The sequence below is a fragment of the Cydia splendana genome, chromosome 14 (genome assembly GCF_910591565.1).
Source record: "Cydia splendana chromosome 14, ilCydSple1.2, whole genome shotgun sequence".
Lineage (NCBI taxonomy): Eukaryota > Metazoa > Arthropoda > Insecta > Lepidoptera > Tortricidae > Cydia > Cydia splendana.
Genome location: NC_085973.1, coordinates 19,250,225 through 19,269,993, shown reverse-complemented (window position 1 = coordinate 19,269,993; position 19,769 = coordinate 19,250,225). Strand labels below are relative to the sequence as shown.

At 40.0% G+C, this 19,769-nt stretch overlaps 2 protein-coding genes across 2 annotated transcripts in view; one reads left to right on the top strand and one right to left on the bottom strand.

The window, feature by feature from the left end:
• Positions 1–303: 303 nt before the first annotated feature.
• On the bottom strand, positions 304–16,822 carry LOC134796695 (hypoxia up-regulated protein 1). The gene is made up of 9 exons (XM_063768866.1): positions 16,632–16,822; positions 16,202–16,518; positions 14,373–14,515; positions 13,403–13,563; positions 11,863–12,017; positions 11,138–11,348; positions 5,498–5,724; positions 5,119–5,230; positions 304–1,757 (listed from the first exon to the last, which is right to left on the bottom strand). Exons 1-9 carry the CDS (start codon positions 16,644–16,646, stop codon positions 387–389), a joined length of 2,712 nt encoding a protein of 903 aa, XP_063624936.1. The 5' UTR covers positions 16,647–16,822; the 3' UTR covers positions 304–386.
• A 2,448-nt stretch (positions 16,823–19,270) lies between these two features.
• The window catches only part of LOC134796807 (forkhead box protein N3-like), a 30,239-nt gene continuing 29,740 nt past the window's right edge, over positions 19,271–19,769 (top strand). The window contains exon 1 of the mRNA XM_063769030.1: positions 19,271–19,439. The gene's annotated coding sequence lies outside the window, so the exon portion shown is untranslated. The remainder of the gene's footprint in view (positions 19,440–19,769) is intronic.

The window sequence follows — 19,769 nt, the reverse complement described above, 5'->3', positions numbered from 1 at the left end:
CTGCGCTCAATAAAAAAATAAAAAGTTTTTTTAATAACCAAAGACTATAGACAACAATAAATAAAGGATATTTTGGAAGAAACAAAGGCGGCTAAAAATCGTTTTGAGATTTATTAAATTAATTGAGCTCGCTTTTCGCAATTAATTTTGAAACACACACGCCTAAATAAAACTGTTGGTTTTTAAAAGGTCAAGTCGCACAATAAATACTAAGTGGTGTAATAATGCCCCATTCAGACGGTGCAAGAATCCCGCTCTTACATTACATAACTGAATGTGATAGATCGAAATCGCGCATAATAGAGTTCAAGGTGTAATACGAAAAGCGAACAAGTCCCAGGACTTGGAGGTAAAAAATAAATAAGACTAAATTTAAAACCTCACTATTATAACTCGGAATGTTCGTCTTTGCCATCACCTAACTGCGGCGCTTCCGTCGCTTCTACCTTTTCTTTAATCTCCTCTTCTTGATTCTCCTCTACCACTGGCTTTTCTACACTTTCCTCCACTTTCCCTTCTTTTATTTCATCTGTAACTTCTATAGTTTCCTCAGTTTTGTTCTCCTTCTTAATTGGCTTCTTAGGCCTCCAAATCTTCATTTTATTCACTAGATACTTAACTTCTCTGTCCAAACCGCCCATCTTCTCTCTTATGCTATCAATAGTCAGCTTAATCTCCTCATTCTTTTTCAATGCGTTCTGTTCTTTGATAGATTTGTCCAGCCACGCTTGAGTTTCCTCTATTTTCTTTTCTAAAACTGTGATTTCGACCTGAGTGAACATGTCTTTCTCTGGGTTGACTTCTTGAGTGAAATTCTTTGCAGATTTCAAGAATTCATTGGAAGTGTTGAGCATGCTGCGCAGAGCGGCAATCGCGTCAGGCCTTTCTCTGTGCTCCCAATGCTTATAGAAGATTGGATTAGTTTTCTCCTTGATCAAAGCTAGTTTCTCCTCATAGAGTTCTGTCGGAGCTTCGTAACCGTCTTCATAAAGCCATTCAGAAGTTTCAGAACATAACTTCTTGACTTCCTCGATCTGTTCAGGGGTACCACATTCTGCAAAGTCTTCCATGTCCATTTTCATCTGGGCGTCAACGACAAACGCCTCTAAACTGTTCAGTGCGGATTCCCTTTCAGCTCGTTTCCTGTCTATAGCATCCAGCTCAGATATTTTAGCTTTCGAAGCTTTGAACTGTTCTTGAGACAGTGGTTGAAGGACTAGAACTTGTTCATCAGTTTTGATAGGTTCTTTAAGAACAACGATTTTCGGTTTAGGTTTAGCTTCAGGTTCTGTAGCATTCTTGTCTCCAGCCTCATTAGCATTGGCAGTGTCATTCTTTTCCGCTTCCGGTGCGTTTTCTGTCTCTTCCGTCTTCTCAGCCTCGTCGGAGCCGAAGAGCTTGCTGATGGTGCTGCCCAGTTTAGAGAGAGTGCTGTCTTTATCCTCTTCTGTAACTGTTTTTTCTGCTACGAATTCCACGTTGACTAGACTGAGGATCCCGGAGTCGTCCATGTTGAAGTGTGCCTTGATGCCCTTGTGTTCGACGTTGTCGCCCGTGTGTTTGTTCAGGGCCGCGCCTACTCCGCTCAGGACGACTTGTGTGAGGTTGAGCGAGCCGAGTTTGGGGAGCTCGGAGGGCGGGATGTGGTCGAGTTCGGCGTAGTTGACGTTGAAGGAGAAATCATCGGTGTGCTTGTTGAAGGTGATGACCTTCTTCTGAGGGTAGGGGTTCATTGGGCTGAAGAGGGTTCTCTTGATCTGTAACAAGATTAGTTATAGATTTATCTCGCTCGATAAGGTTAAATGTGGCAGTTCGAGGCCGACCGCAGATGGCAACTGCATTGTTTAAAGCCGGTAAACAAAGGATAGCCTATAGAACTCGATTGCCATCGGCTAGTCTGATTTTTAGATTGATGCGCACTTTTCTTACAGCTATATTCTCTAACCGCCCACAAATTATAACTTGTCAAGACAAATGTAATTCTGATTTGTCCAAATAAAGATGCATAATACAATGGAAGATCTTTTTATAGGTCTGTGGGCGGCTAGAGCATAATATTTTAGACGCGCCGCCACTGCCACAGTTCTCAGCTGTTAGTTTCAAAATAGCATTTTATGTGGTTAAAGAAAATAATACAAAACAACTTTGTACCTAATACCATATTCCGACAGCCCACAACCCGTATTATTGAAGCAAGAAGTAATATAATTTCACATTTACCAAATTAAAAAATTAAATTCAAATTAAAAATCGGTTTTTATAATACTCTGACAAGAAATCTATTACTAGTAGTTCGCCCCGAACTGAGAACTCGCGGTTCGCCAAAAAGATCAATTGAATGCAGTGTTACTTAGTCTTAGAGATGGGCATTTCGTAAATGATTCCTAATTCCACGATTACTTGAAATTACTTTGCAATCTGATTACCGATTCCCAGATTACTTTGTAATCTAACAATACCGAATTACTAAGTACAATTCCATTTGAGGAATCAGGAATACATTTTTCAAATATTAAAATTACTAGTACCTAATTGGAATCAATGTCGATTCCTCATTACAGGAATGCATTATTTGATTCCTTTCAGATTACATTTCGTACTACTACTATCAAAAGTACATTTCGATAGTAGATATAGATGTTGTTGACTTACAAGGATGCATCTATACCTTATTTGAAACAGGTGTGCAGATTTCGAAAACGATGACGATGACCTATAAAACGATATGCATTACGAATTTTATGACATTCCTACAGCATGGCCGCCAATGGAATCCAAAATGGTCATCATTTTCGAAATCTGCGCCCACTAAAACCTATAAAACGACATCAATGACGAATTTTATGACATTATGCGTGGCCGCCATCTTGGATTCCAAAATGGTCATCTTTTTCGAAATCTGCGCCCCCTAAAACCTGTAAAACGACATCCATGACGACTTTTATGACATACTGCATGGCCGCCATTTTGGATTCCAAAATGGTCGTCATTTTCGAAATCGGGGCCCCCTAAAACCTATAAAACGACTTTAATGACATAGTGCTAGGCCGCCATCATGGATTCCAAAATTACCATCATTTAAAAAAAAATCTTCATATAAAAAATAGTATTTCATACAATCGCGATACAATAGAGAGCTCCTCAGTCGAGCACCGTATTCAGGTAACGAAGCTTGCTGAGTTGCCCTAGTAGTCACGAGACTGAAAAGCTTGACTACATCACTATTGTATACAATACTTTTTCTACAAGTTAACAAAAATAATACTTTAAATTAAAGTCTTTAAACTAGTAGAATCATACAAACAAACCAAACCAAAAGTATACAGCTAAGATACGCGAGTATATAGCCGCGATACCTTCATACTGGTACGCGCCCCGGCCGCCGCACCCCGCGCTCCACGGCGGGTTGGTCAACGACACCTTCTCGTAACTCATGAGGCCCTGGTACTTGCTCCTTGCTAAATTCAATTTTTAAACAGTTTTTTCTCTAATTTAGCCACCGTAGCCTATGGAGACTAACAAGTAACGCTAAGCTGTTTTCGTAGTCTATGGATGTTTATATATTAAGGGTGTCACATGCGCGTTTCTGACGTATGAAGCAATTGTTCCTACAATACAACCTAAAATAATAAATGTGTATACCGAGCACTTTCATTTGATACCAAACTCGACCATACTTTCTTGCAATTAAAATGACCAGAATAGCAAGACCCCTCACAAATAGCTTATTAGCACTTTCAGCTCTTCTAGCTCAATAACCTCGTGTTCGAGCCAGCTCAAAATTTAATGACTAAAATATAATGCCCTCAACTATACGTTCACCCAATTTAATTTAAATTAGAACATTTTTACTTAAGTTATCGAGTATCAAACTATCCTCTGATAGTTCAGCTTAAAAACATCGAAATGCCGGGACGTGCCCCTAGCCAGCCGTGTGTTCAAAGTCGAATGTAAGAACTTCACTTCGCTTCGCTCGCTCGTTCGATTAAAATGTACATTCTAGTACAGTCATCAGCAATAGTATGTTACACAACTAGGGCCGCAAAAATATGTGACACGTTCTTATTTGGAGCGCAATAAGAGCGCGTCATATATTTTTTCTCAAAAATGGACGGCAAAGTCGACTTTGCCGTTTAAAAAATAGGTTGCGAAGCGCGTAGTTTATGGTCAGTCAAAAATTAAAAAGTTAAAAACATTGCAGTCTCGATTTTGGGACTGCAATGTTGCATACAAATTCCATTATTTGTCGAGTTCCAAACTTTTTAAAAGTTGAAATGGCCATATCAAATGAAGGCACAGGCCCATTAAACAGCCAAACAGATGATTAGTACCGCGACTATTTAGCTGTCTCAAATAGGTTGGCGTATTTTCGGCAGAAAAATACACTCCTATTTTTTTATTAAAAAAATAAAAAGGCGGCAAAGCTAATTTTTTCAATTGTTTCTACTTTTTTCTGTGAAAATATATACGTAAGAAAGTTGCTTTTGTAAAATATAATAAACAAACAATATAATAAATAACGATTTCATAAAATGAGATAAAGTAAGATGGTTAGTATAGGAAAATTCACACTGTTAATGTAACAAATATAACTCCCCCTTAATCCCTTTAAATCATTCTTACCCATTCCTGAAATCAGTAAACGAAGATTTAATTAATTATATTAATAGAAAACACATGCTGGTACAATCGCTACCAGATATGTCGGAGCGGTGCTCACAAATATCTGAATACCTACGCTTTGATTGTCAAGGCGTTAGAGCGCGTGTTCAGATACTTATGAGCGCCTCGGCAGCTCTGATATATCTGATGGCGACTGTACAAACTGTATATATAAGTAAAAAACCCTAAAAAGTCAGTAAATCTACTTTAAAAAGGATGAAATAAAATATTATTTCGTTTTATATGTGCTAGTAATTGAAATGTTTGAAGTCGGTGCCAAGCTAACTCGGCTCGGACGTCGGTACGTTCGGGTGAGGCAGGGCGTGCGTTTTTCTCGGGCGAGGCTCGTCCTGGCCGAGGATTTGCCTCGTGAGGCTGCTCGTTAAGTCAGTATGCGGCCGACCATATTAGGTGGACGACCCACTGTACCTAGTAAGTCGTGAAAGTGGAACTCACCAGCTTGTCAGTCCCGTCGACGTGGCGCGTGAACACGACCTGCACGGGCAGCAGCACCGCGTCCTTCACGTTCAGCGGCGCCACCTTGTAGCCCGTGGCCAGGGATGCGGCCCTGCGAAAAAAATATATCAATATGAAACTAAGAAGTCTTCGTTATCGACAACAGGGTCGCCGTACGTCAGGATTGCCCTCGGGGACCCCGGTAAAATAGGGTGGTCGGTCCTTCGTCAGGAATGCTCCCCGCATTCTTGATGAAGGACCGACAGTCCTTGATGAAAGTCAGGGTTCGTCAGAAACCTCAACTAACCACTACAAGCGATCGGTAAAATACTGCAACGTGATGGAACTCGCATGGTCGTTCTCGCCCTAAACGACGTACCTGTAGACGGCTCCCATGGCGACGGCCTCGTCGGCGTTGATGGAGCGGCTGGGCTCGTAGCCCTGGTCCTTGAGCGCGGCCAGCACGGCGGGCACCCTCGCCGCGCCGCCGGCCAGCACGAGCCGCGCCGCGCTGCTCGCGCCGCCCGCCGCCGCCGCGCGGGACAGCACGGACGACACGCGCGGCCACAGGTCGGCGCATAGCTCGTCTAGCTCCGCTCGGGATACCTAAACAATACAATATTTTTTTCACATCACCTATTCGGAAATAGTACATTATTGTCGAGGCTCGGAAGTAGCTACTTGCAGGCTGAGGATTCGTTTTAAACGGACGACCTTGGGAGTCCGTTTAATTGAATCCGAAGCCAGCAAGTAGCCTTCCAGCCGAGTCATATATAGTGCTTTTCTCAAAAATGGTGCAACAAATATAAATATACTTACTAGGAATATTTTACAGAAGCAACGTTCTTACATATATATTTTCACAGAAAAAAGTAGAAACAATTGAAAAAGTTTGCTTTGCCGCCTTTTTTTTTTATTTTAAAATAGAAGTGTATTTTTCTGCCGAAAATACGCCAAGCTATTTGAGGCAGCTAAATAGTCGCGATACCAACATTATAATAATTATTACTAATCATCTGTTTGGCTGATAATGGGCCTGATGTGCCTTCATTTGATATGGCCATTTAAACTTTTAAAAAGTTTGGAACTCGACAAATAATGGAATTTGTATGCAACATTGCAGTCCCAAAATCGAGACTGCAATGTGTTTAACTTTTTAATTTTTGATTGACCATAAACTCCGCACTTCGCGACCAAATTTTTATACGGCAACGTCGACTTTGCCGTCCATTTTTGAGAAAAAGGCTTTTTCTTCCCCGCTAGGCGGGATCAAAGTGGCACTTTTCCTCCCTGCTAGGGGGGATCAAAGTGGCACTTTTCTGTTCTAGGACACTGTGTTTGTTATTTTTTGCATTCTTTTTTTAACTTGAATAATATTTTGAAACAAATTCATGTCATCATGTACTGCCCGTCTAGTTGGATTATAAAAATACAGTGAATATTCAAAAATAAATGTGGTAAAACAAAGACGAACATATTAGACATCATTTACAACAAAAATACACAAGGAATCTGCCGAGATAGCCAAGAAATCATCGATTAAATTACCACGTCCTCAACCCCTCGTCATTGTTTTGGATATTACTTCAAAACTGACAGATCATTTTACACAGATTGACATCTATTGACAACGTCAAATATGACGTATTCTTTCAAAACTGATCTAAATTCAATACGCGGTAAATTTGAATTTTTATGACAGGTTAAAGTTGTAGACCTTTTAAAAGGTCATTGGGCGCGTATAAGTTAAGTGTAATTATGCTTGGGCCGGAACCACTACTCAGTCGGAGACCTTCTAATAGGTCTTTGGGCGGCAGGAGGATATATTTGTGATCTAAATCGCAAATTTCTCATTGCGAAAAGGCAAGATGGTATTTTTTCATCTACGTAGGTATTTATTTAAAACTTGGTTCAACAAAAAAATATTATTTATTTTTATAAGCCTAGTTGCAAAAACGTTCATTACTTAGATTAATTTCCGCCTTAAGACGAATATGGACGACCACCGCCCATAAATCGCCTTTTCATACAAACGTAGGTAGTCCCCATTTCCTTTTCTGGATATTAACATTACTTACTACGGCTACGGTGACGCAACGACCCAAAGTGAGTCCTGGCCTCCGACACCAGATCACGCCATGTTTCTCGGTCTTGCAATAGCTCTCGCCAGTCGCCATGGCCGAGGTTGAGCAGGTCTGGAGCAACTACGTCGTTTCAGCGGTACCTAGGACGTCCACTCGGGCGTCTCCCATTTTGTTGTCCCAAGTAGGTACGCTCTCTTCACGGCACGGTCCTCTCCCATTATCTCTAAAAGTGTTCAAGCCACTCAAACTTAGCCGCTTTGGTCTCTCAATATTTCGCCACTATATCGTAACACATCCTTATTTCTATGGCAACAAGATTATATTACGATATTTGGCTGACTGCTGACTGTACATTGGCTTATTTTCATCAGGTCGCTCAAAAATATCTGAACATGCAGTCATGCACTTTATCTACCTACATTCATTATAACTTACTATCCACTTACAGCCCGTTCCCCGGACATGGCAATGTTTGCCGAAGCCGTGAAAGTCAATCTGAATAATATATCTTATCTTATCTTATTGTTTTCGGGGGCCCTTGCGGATACACTTCGACCCATAGGGATCTTTTGTGCAGTTACCCCCTAGAAGAGATCCGTCAACTACTCAAGAGCTTTTCCCACCATATCCATGTGTCGGATGATGGAGCTCATGGGTAGCGTTTTAAAGTCCTTTGGTTCCAGGTATCCTGCTCCAAAGTCCTTCATTCTTTGTCTGGCGAGGGCGTGACATTCACACATTAAGTGTCTTACTGTCTCTTCCTCTTCGCCACACATACGACAATCGGTGTTGTCTGAGTGTCCCATCTTGGCCAGAAATCCTTTGACCCCGTAATGGCCAGTAAACACCCCCGTTATGATTTGGAGTTGTCTTTTGCTAAGTTTCCAAAGCTTTTTGCTCCAGCCGGAGTCTATTCCTTGCATAAAGAGCTTTGCATGCTTTAGACCCGTCAGACTATCCCATTCTTCCTGGTGTTTGGTCTTGGTATGGTCTTTAATAGCCGTTGTGATGGTTCCCTGTGAGAGCCCCACGAATGGTTCCGGACCTATAAGGTTACTTACAGATCCGGCTCTGGCGAGTTCATCTGCATTTTCATTGCCATCTGAATAATATAACTCAAAAAGAAATTTAAAACAACAAAATACCAATAAAATTAGAAATAAATATGATCATATTAATTTGATTGATAAGTCATATATGGCATAAGTCACTCGTATGGGCTATAGACTAAGGTTGAGGTTGACAGCACTTTAAATTTTACGTCGTGTAAAAAAACGACGAAATAACTGTATGCCAACATGACAAACATAATTTAGGTTACTTTAACTTACGAATAATTTGGTCTAGTCTGTAGTACCGCCGAAACGAAAACAACCGAGTGTTGCCGAGAGATGGCCGATCGTCGTCAAATAAAGATTGTTATGAAAATTTCTTTTGCTTATTGTAAATTAAATACGCATCGAAAGCGATAGTTTTTATGCTCTAGTTCTATTCTCATATTTAGATAATAGATTGGAACAGTTTTTTCTTATCATACGTGTGTCGTATTTGAGAAACGTGTCAAAAACTTTTTTAGAAATTTGTAAGGCGCCATCTCGCTTCTTCTGTCGTTTTTTATCCCGTTCTGGGTTTTCAATTTTATATATATGATGATAGTCAAAGTAAGATAATATGCTGCTTGTGGCTAATATTATTGTTAGCATGTGGCAAAGGTAGGAATTTTTTTTTGTAATAATATTTTACATGAAATGCGTTATTTAATTCTGATATATTTAAAATATGTTACAGAAGCGGGGTAAATCAACGTAATGGTACATAAATTTTTTGAGTAAATTCAGAAATACACAATCTAATAAAACCACTTTGTTGAGGTAGCGGCCCAGAGTCCTATAAAAAAACATCGAATTACGGTGTTTCTTTGGTTTCTTAACCTTCTCCCCCTATGATGCTAAACAAATCTCACACCCATAATACAATGCTATGACAATGTAATCATATGTCGAAGTCTTGGGCCGGAACCATGTGAACCTAAAAAAAGGCCTCTGGGCTTGTATCCCATCTTTGACGAAAAAATTCTGGGCGGCAGGAGGATATAACATACAGTAACATTTTCAATACTTGGTCTAACAAATTATTAGAAAACGTACAACTATTATTATTAAAACAAACAAAAAAAAACTAGATTTTTTTGTTTGTTTTAATAATAGTTGCAGTTTAATTTAACAGAAAGTTATACTTTTTTCAACTTGATGTACTTTTCTTATTGTTTTAATATATCTGGTTAATTATTTTTTTAACATTATATAGAGGATATTCACAGTCACTTGGTATATATTTTGGACTAATCCATTCAGCCATTTTCAATTTATAGCAGTTCGAAGTCAACTGTGGATTGTGAATTTTTTGTGGATTGTGAACGTTTTCTAATAATTTGTTAGACCAAGTATTGAAAATGTTACTGTATGTTATATATTTGTGATCTACTCACAAAGTCCTTTCATTTGGTACCCCACATGGTATGTTTAAACGAAAATATAAAAAAAGTTTGTACTGCCGACTTTATGTCGTCACAGCAACTACCCCCATCACTTTCGCGCTTGTCATCTCATATATTTGGGTTCAGGGCATTACACTGAATGCATCGATACCATATTCACCCATATCCGAGACGACATGACCGAAAATCGATTTCTAGAAGACTTTTCTCTCGCTGGCCGGGCCACTATAAACAACAGCTTTGCCCCCTTGTAAAACAAATTCCTATTATTGCTCACCAATAACAAATGAAACAGTAGACTCTGACCACGCTAACATTACACGGACATGGCAATAAAAATGCATAAATATCCCTTAAGCTCCATACTTGACGTAAGACTTTACATGGTCCGACTCTATATACAAATTAAACATATGAATTAAACTACGGTAAACAATACGCGTGATATATCTTATCGCCAAAGAGCGATCTCATCTCATCAGTGTTTAAAGTTCTTGTCATCCAGCAAGCTCTCAATCTGCGCGTAATGCTCAGTATTGACCGACAGCACTATCATGAGCCCCTCGGCCTCCCGGAGGAGTTCCTCCATATCAGGGGAGGCCTAAATGCTTTAATAACAATTCTCCAACGTTACTTACCAAATGTTTAAAGTCCTTATCATCCAGCAAGCTCTCAATCTGCGCGTAATGCTCAGTATTCGCCGATAACACTATCTTGAGCCTCTCGGCCTTCCGGAGGAGTTCCTCCATATCAGGGAAGGTCTAAATGCTTTAATAACAATTCTCCAACGTTACTTACCAACTGTTTAAAGTCCTTATCATCCAGCAAGCTCTCAATCTGCGCGTAATGCTCAGTATTGACCGACAGCACTATCATGAGCCTCTCGGCCTCCCGGAGGAGTTCCTCCATATCAGGGGAGGCCTAAATGCTTTAATAACAATTCTCCAACGTTACTTACCAAGTGTTTAAAGTCCTTATCATCCAGCAAGCTCTCAATCTGCGCGTAATGCTCAGTATTGACCGACAGCACTATCATGAGCCTCTCGGCCTCCCGGAGGAGTTCCTCCATATCAGGGGAGGCCTATATGCTTTAATAACAACTCTCCAACGTTACTTACCAAATGTTTAAAGTCCTTATCATCCAGCAAGCTCTCAATCTGCGCGTAATGCTCAGTATTCGCCGATAACACTATCTTGAGCCACTCGGCCTTCCGGAGGAGTTCCTCCATATCAGGGAAGGCCTAAATGCTTTAATAACAATTCTCCAACGTTACTTACCAAGTGTTTAAAGTCTTTATCATCCAGCAAGCTCTCAATCTGCGCGTAATGCTCAGTATTGACCGACAGCACTATCATGAGCCTCTCGGCCTCCCGGAGGAGTTCCTCCATATCAGGGAAGGCCTAAATGCTTTAATAACAATTCTCCAACGTTACTTACCAAGTGTTTAAAGTCCTTGTCATCCAGCAAGCTCTCAATCTGCGCGTAATGCTCAGTATTCGCCGATAACACTATCTTGAGCCTCTCGGCCTCGAGGAGAAGTTTCTCCATGGCCCTAGGCGAGGCCCGCACATCGCCGCCGCCCTGGGCCTTCCACGCCTTGATGAGGTGCTCGCGAAGGCGGAGGGTGATCTCGAAACCACCGAGGGTTCTGAAAACATTCATCATAAATGGTCTAATCGGAATGGTTGCGTCATAATCATAAATGTCCGGAGGACGGAGTAGGTTCGAATACTAATTCGTACCACAAGAGTTTTGCCACCACAATTGCCTCGGAAAATATGGGTTACTTTGTGCCCTTGTATAATCTACTACTTTTAACTTGATTTTCATTTCATACTTATTATTGATACAATGTAAAAATATATTTCATCAAGAAATTAACAAAACGGATTTCGGAAAAAAAAAATAAGTTATTCGTAGCTCATTCGAGAAACTTATATTTACTTAAATAAGTACACAAATAATTAAAAAAAGGTATTTCGGCTTTCGCAAAATCTGAAATGATGATCAATAAATGATTTGTATATATTTGTTTTTTTTCAGTGCTGAAAATCGCCTAGGTCATGCCGAGGTCGCCAACGCCATTCATTGGGACTTTCTCGTCTCTATTTATTTTTTAAGAATTTTCTCCCATGTGTTTGTATAAAGTATATCTTATGTACCTGTCGTAAGCAACGCCTAAAACTTGCATTTGCGGCACAGTCTCCACTAGGCCGCGGTCCTTGACCTTCACGTTCTTGTACTCGACGAGCGCCGCCTTGGTGGAGCCCGCACCCATGTCGAAGAACAGCGCCTGCCATGGAGTCTCGTTGATTTCCTGAACAAAAATAAAGTTTCACTTCATCCATAGAACAAACAGCAACGCAACACTCCTAACTGTACATCGGTGGACCTTATTACAGAAGGCATAAGGTCCATTATCATCCTTAGGAAACTGAATATATAGATAGTAATGGCTACATAAACTAGTGGCTCTGGCATTCAGTCCGCCATTTGTATTTAATTCCTTACAATAAAGTTTAAATAAGTAAATAAACCTCGTATTTAACATTTCAACTGCAGGAGCGCCCAACAGCTGAGCAAACACATTGTGAATATGTAATACAAGCTGGCTAATTATTATAATAAATAAAAAAGTGGCCAAGTGCGAGTCGGACTCGCCCATGAAGGGTCCCGTAGCAGTAAGTAACATAATAAAATTGCGGTGTAGCCGCCGTGCAGGTCAGGATCTCGACGACTCAAATAAAAAGCTTCGATTTGAAGTAAACTATTATAATTTTCAATAGGTACTGGCTACACGGGCTTTCTTGAGTAAACGGTTAAATGTAGAAGTGGTGTGGTTATTGTATGGAGGCTGATGGGAGAGTGATTTGCATAATTTGAACAGTACAAAATGGTGGTTTAGATTTAGGTGCCTCTAATTGGTCGCGATACAGGATACAGGGTATGTGGAGCGCTCCTATGACGTATTTAAAAAAACTTCTTACTAGATCTCGTTCAAACCAATTTTCGGTGGAAGTTTGCATGGTAATGTACATCATATATTTTTTTTAGTTTTATCATTCTCTTATTTTAGAAGTTACAGGGGGGAACACATTTTACCACTATTTTTGAAGACCTATCCATAGATACCCCACACATATGGGTTTCATGAAAAAACAATTTTTGAGTTTCAGTTCTAAGTATGGGGAACCCCCAAGAAATAATTGTTTTTTTTCTATTTTTGTGTGAAAATCTTAATGCGATTCACAGAATACATTTACTTACAGACAGACAGACAGACAGACATGACGAATCCATAAGGGTTCCGTTGTTTGCCATTTGGCTACGGACCCCTAAAAATCTGTCCTTCTCAGACAAAAGTTAACACTATCTGTTTTCAAAAACGCGCTCCACACAGAACGAGCCGCCTCGCGAGTAAATTGCCGCGCGAAGCAGCTCGGTCGGTGGAGACGTGCCTCGCCCAGCCATTTTCTCTCGAGGCGGCTCGTTCTGTGTAGGTAGACCCACCTATTGACAAACAGTGGTAAATTTTTCTGGGAATGACAAAAATTACAAGTAATAGAAAACAATAATTCTAGACATCCTTAAGTTACTGGTTCATCTATCTCTCTATCACTCTAATAAACAAGGGTGACACATGCAGAGAGAGTAAATGTTTGCTGTAGCCTCCTGATTTTGCCATCAAACAAGAAATCTCACCTTCCTTCTGAAGATTCCATAGTTGATACCAATAGCTGTGTAGTCATTGATCAACTGTAAGACAGTAAGTCCCGCCAAACCGGCCGCCTCCTTCATGGCTCGCCGCTCCGCCTGGTTAAAGTAGCCAGGTACCGATATGACACATTCGCTGATTTGTTGGCCTGAGAACAAATAAAGTTTGTTATCAATAATTTGTGATACATACAAACTTTTATCAGACTGTACTTTCTCTCAACAGTCATCTACTTATTCATTAAGATGATTTTAATGAATCCATATTTGATAAGGTTATCACAGAGTTCGAATGTCTATCTCCAGTTTCCATCATCAGATTCGTTTGAATGATGACAACATAATACTGCATTGTCACCAGTCATAAATAAATATGCCAGGGGCAAAAATGATTTACAAATTTTGAAGACAACTTACATACAAACATACAACGCAAGTTAAATAACTACTTGTAAAAATAGATAGTTTTAGTTTAGATACACCATGTTTTTTTAGGGTTCCGTACCCAAAGGGTAAAACGGGACCCTATTACTAAGACTTCGCTGTCCGTCCGTCCGTCTGTCTGTCACCAGGCTGTATCTCACGAATCGTGATAGTTCTGTTGCCGCTATAACAACAAATACTAAAAACAGAATATAATAAAGATTTAAATGGGGCTCCCATACAACAAACGTGATTTTTGACCAAAGTTAAGCAACGTCGGGCGTGGTCAGTACTTGGATGGGTGACCGTTTTTTTTTGCATTTTTCTTCCGTTCTTTTTTTTGCATTATGCTACGGAACCCTTGGTGCGCGACTCGCACTTGCCCGGCTTTTTTTTTAAATTCTGTTAACTTAATTAGAATACCAGTGTCTTTGAGAAAGTTACTTGATTTAAGCTCAAGAATGCACCCTTGAAATGAACGGAAAAGAAATTCAACAAGTCTTCAAGCTCTTAGACATACTTAAGTTAAACTCACCGTGATTGATCTCAGCAAAGTCCTTAGCCTTAGCCAAGAACTGAGCGACCAGCTCCTCGGGTGTGAACCTTGTGTTCTCATCATGGACAAACTCAGGAGTCCCTCTCGCTGACTCCACAATCTCGTAATAGGGGAAGCGCTCCCTGTAAATTGATGAAAAATTTCTTTGAGTTACAGTTTAAAGGATGTATCTACTAAGTAATTTTAAAGTCTAACCCCCTTATTCATAAATCTAACTAAAAAATCTACTAAAGTTGACGAGCCAATAATAATCGTTTGTCCCTTTCCAACGTATTGGTATGAAGGGGGTTAATTTTTATTGTTTCTATTAAAATATTGTGTTTGTTAACAGCCTTATACATGGTGTGTCTGACCATGGGGCTTTAAATCCAGGGCTTGATTTTACTCGCTAAGCTAACTACTTTTACTATGGGAGCAACCCTCAAATCGGGGAAATTTTTTTGGCTTTTCCATAGAAAACGTCGACATCTGATCAGCCAAAATGTATGAAAAATTAAAAATAAAAATCGGGATTTCGGGGTTGGTGCCATAGTAAAAGTAGCTCAGTTTAGCGAGTAGAATCGAGCCCTAGATTTAAAGCCCCAGGGTCAGACACACACTGTATATAAGAAATGGATTAGACCATGGAAAGTATATAAATATAGCCAATATGAAAAATTGTATTAACTCATTTGCTGACAGCACATCAACAGGCCCCAATTTCACCACGGTGACAGGTGCGACAATTGTAAAATCACTGTTGCTGACGTCACAGGCATCCATGGGCTACGGTTACCACTTACCATCGGACGGGCCGTATTCCTGTTTGCCACCATCATTGTATTATTTAAAAAAACTTTATTATATCGGAAAAAAATAGATATTTCTTTTGCGAACTTTCTGACAATTGTCAAGATTTAGAAGAATTGTAGGTAATTCTTGACAGGTAATGAGTTATATGTCGGAATTTCGTGACAATTGTAGTGTTTCTTGTGACAATTGTCATAAACTTAGCAAGAGAAATATCTGTTTTTTTCCGATATAATAAAGTTTTTTTTAATAAATCAATGATGGTGGCAAACAGGAATACGGCCCGCCCGATGGTAAGCGGTAACCGTAGCCCATGGATGCCTGTGACGTCAGCAACAGTGATGTTTTACAATTGTCGCACCTGTCACCGTGGTGAAATTGGAGCCAGGTGGGGTACTTGTAAAGACTCTTAGTTCTGTTATTATCAGGGAAAGTGTTAACTAAAAAGTACCTAAGTTTACTAAGCATTATAAAAATTAGTTACTTAGGGTGGTATTTCATCTGTCCAATGTGTAGTTTGTCTCACATTTTGCTTAATGAGAGAGTGAGACGCAATGACTTTGGACCAAGAAATTGGACCAGTGGAATACCACCCTTAGTAACAAAATGAAATGTAATGAAAATTTTAGTTCATGTTCATCAACATGTCTTTAATTCATCATAAAATAAGGCCCAGATTTAGAGACCAAGGCCCCTAGGCACTTGGTATGGCACTTAGAATTTAGGGGGGCCGCCATAGGGGGACCTGGGCCTTGTTGGCCAATCCAGCCCTGCATATAAATATAAGTTGAAGACACTTGTATATATAACATTAACAACAATATTGGTTAAAGAAATAGATAGGAAATTAGTATCCAGAAAGTAACAATCCAAAGTCAGAAATTAAGTATGCAAGTCATGTAAGGTCACTGAACTCTGAGACAAGTTACCTACCTATCCAAACTAGTTGTCTATCTAGCCAATGACACTTGAAAAACTAACCTTACCAATGAGTAATGTACGAAATGTCAGTCACTCACTTGTAAGCCTGCACGAGCGGGTGATCAAACGACTTCCCAAGAAGATCCAGAAGGTACTTATAAGAATTCTTCGGGAACCTCACGCCGACAGTCACGGCGTCTTCTCCGAACGTCCGCACGCCATCTCTGAACGCCACGACCGCCGGCGTTTTCCTCTTCGACTCCTTGTTCAACACTATCTCCATCGGCACCCCCGGTGACACGATCCCGACTTTCAACCATTCCGAACCCAAATCGATAGATATCACCGCAGCACCGTCCGCAGACGGACTCCACAGCGCTGCCAGCACTACCAAACTCCACACTCCATACATTTTCTGTAAAATACCAAGCTACAATTGACGAGAAGGGCAAACACCAAAAACATCAACTATTACACGCATTAAGTTGTCTTGAATTTTTGATTGCGCTGAGTGAAGTATGCACTTACGTGTTTTAAGGCCATGTTATTTTACTAATTTAACATCAGCCCCCTAAATTTCACCACGATTAATCACTTATTATACAGTAGAATTAAATCTTTTACACATTGTGCCGCTGAACTTCTTTCTAAAATAGGCCAGCTGCTTTCGTCCACGTCAAGTTTAACGTGTTTTCTTCTTTTTGGTCGAACTAAAGTTGCCAGCGTATTCAGCCACATTGTCAAAATGTAATTCAAAGATATAAGTTTTGGGCATAAGATAATTTAGAAAATAACAACAAAGATACTTTCTGTTTATTGATTTATATTAGTAAGTAATTATAAAAGCGGTATAATTAATATAATAATGTTAAGCCATTGTTAAGCATTCTGGAATATTCCTTTGCCTTCATTGGATTTGTTATTAAAAAGATAACTGCAGTAATGTTGCCATTAGTATTTTATTTTTCTAAATAATGTAGCTTTATAATTATATTTTATTTTAATTGGTGGAAACTTGTTAATCGATACTTAGCTAATAAAAAAATAATTATGTAAAATAATATTTTGCTTGAATCCATTAAAAATATTTTTTTGATTGATTTACAAAATGTTGTCATGGAAGCAAGTTCGGATACTTCCTGTTATGTTATGTAAATGACGCAGTTACACAAGCTGCCGTTGCCTTGCCTATACTAAACCAGTCTAAACCTATACTTTATTTCCGCATAATTCCCAGGTAAAGGTAATTCGGCAAGATCAATAAAAATATTTTTGGGCATTGGATCAAGAAGGTACCTGTCAAACAGAAACTCAATTTTCTGTCTCTGTTTTGGTATGCCATTCTTGGCTTACTACTTTACGACAATAAAGGGTTAAAAAGTCAATCTTTAAAAATGTCTATGAAAATTTGATGTGACATACTTTGTAACGTCAAAGGCATTGCAGCAGTGTTAACTTGGACGGACTCTATAAGAGGGACGATTTTGATTATGTTTTGTTAGTTTGTTTTTTAAATAAAATCGTACTTTTATTGGTTTTCATTACCTATGGCATTTCTGTTTTAAGAGGTTATTTTTTAAATCTACCCTATTGTATTGTATTGTAGTTCGGGCGATTTTCCGCAACTCGACGTCTTGCGCCTATTTTGCGTGATAGGGGGTGGACTAGTCTTGCCAGCCCAGCTCCTCGAGGAATCCTATCAGACCTTTGATGTTGAGTAGGACCTCGGGGAGGTCACTCGGGGATCCGAGATGTTTTGCCCTGTATGGGGCCAATCCGCTGCATTCCAACACCACGTGAGAGGCTGTTTCTTCTTCCTCCATGCATCCACGGCATAGGGGACTGTCTGTGACACCTGTTATAAAAAGATGTTTGTTAAAAAGTCCATGACCTGTTATGACACTGGTTACCATACTCAGTCGAACCTTTCCTAGTTGAAGGAGCGCCCTTGTGAGCTTACCGTTCATGCTCGGCATGGCTTGCTTGGCCTGTCTGCATCCAGTTTGGTTTAGCCAGTGTTCTGTGTGTAGTTTCCCTGTACGTGCCAGCAGCATTGAGCGTACCTTACTAGACGGTATCGGGAGGATCGGTTCCGGGCCAATCGCCCCCGCACCCGATCCTTGTCTGGCGAGCTCGTCCGCGGCGTCGTTACCTCGGGATCCACTGTGTCCTTTGATCCATTGTAAGGTGATCTTATTGTTCTGACATACCTCCATTAGTCGTTCGTGGCATTCGTGTATAAGTTTGGATGTGACTATATGGCTTTTTAGGGCCATTAAGACTGCTCTACTGTCGGAGAGTATGCGGATGGAGGATCCTACTACCTTCCTTGCAGTGATGGCAGCCGCCGCGTTAATGATGCCCATGCACTCAGCCTGGAATACCTATTTCAGGATACTTTCTGCTGAGAGGAATAGAGAAAAGTAGTAGGTTGTTTCGCTGACCTTTTTAGCAGCCAGTTTGCAAATAGTGTCCGACGAAATGTTACAAGATATCATAATTATTACTAAGTTAAAATTCAATAGAAAAAGGCGTGACAAACTACGTTTGGGAGATTGAGCTTTCATGCCTACATTTTTTATTTTGCCGCGTTTACTTATTTACAAAATTGGTTTGCCAGAGACTATATTTATTTATATACTTGGTCAAGCAGATCTTGTCAGTAGAAAAAGGAGGCAAGTTTGAAAATTGTAGGCGCGAAGGGATATCGTCCCATAGAAAATTTGAATTTCGCGCCTTTTTTTACTGACAAGATTTGCTTTACCAGCTATACTCTGGCACAGTGACCTTGTAAGTAGAATAAGGCGGGATACTTAAAAAATGTAGGCGCGAAGTGTTGACTTCCCATAGCACATTTGAATTTCGCGTATTTTCTAGTGACAAGGTGGGCCATGTTTGAGTACAGTGAATTAAATTGTTAAGATTTTTTTTTAATACCAAGAGAACAACATTTTTGGTTCTCTTTCACTCTTGTGTAATCCAGCGACAGCAAGTGATAAAGGAATTTAACAATTTGTTAAATCCCTTTTAAAGAGTGAAAGAGAAGCAAAAATGTTCTCTCGGTATTTAAAAAAATCTGTAGCAAAAATCTAGCAAAAAAATTACGTCAAAATGTCAAAGACACTGTCACGCAATGTCAAATTTGTTGTGACATGACAGTTGTCTTATCGCGTGTATCCGAACATAAAAATACAAATCATATGTTTATATGTAGGTTACTCTTTAGTTTATGGTTTGATTGGGTGTTGATTACGAGCTCGGAGGACGCGGAATGCTGCTTCATAGTTTATGTTGTTAGTTCTAATTTGTGTGTGTTATAAAAGATTCATCTAAAAGGTAAGTGCATTTCTCTTATAGTGCTCTCTAACGAGGAACGTTTCCTTGGATTCACCAAGTGGTCGCGCGCCGATGACATCGTTTCCTTAAGGAATTTATTATTACGCATTTCGTATTTTGTTCCCTGAATCACAAAAAAATATCTAGGTATCATGTTGCACCGGGCAGATTCGCTACGGTCTCGTGTTGAGCGCGCAGTATCGTTTACATGCGGTTCTAAAAATGTGTTGGGACGCATGAGGAGCGTCGGGATAGTTCGGGAATCGGTCGCGGGCTCCTGCTATAAATGGAACGCGTGTCGGTGGATTGTTGTCCTCGGGGCGGGTGGTC

What these genes read in the sequence shown, in the direction of transcription:
- LOC134796695 (XM_063768866.1), bottom strand. An exon ending in CCGCTCGTGCAGGCTTACAA is followed by an intron (nt 14,516 to 16,201) that starts GTGAGTGACTGA and finishes ATCAATTTACAG; the next exon opens with GGAGCGCTTCCCCTATTACG. An exon ending in TCGACGGGACTGACAAGCTG is followed by an intron (nt 1,758 to 5,118) that starts GTGAGTTCCACT and finishes ATCTTGTTACAG; the next exon opens with ATCAAGAGAACCCTCTTCAG.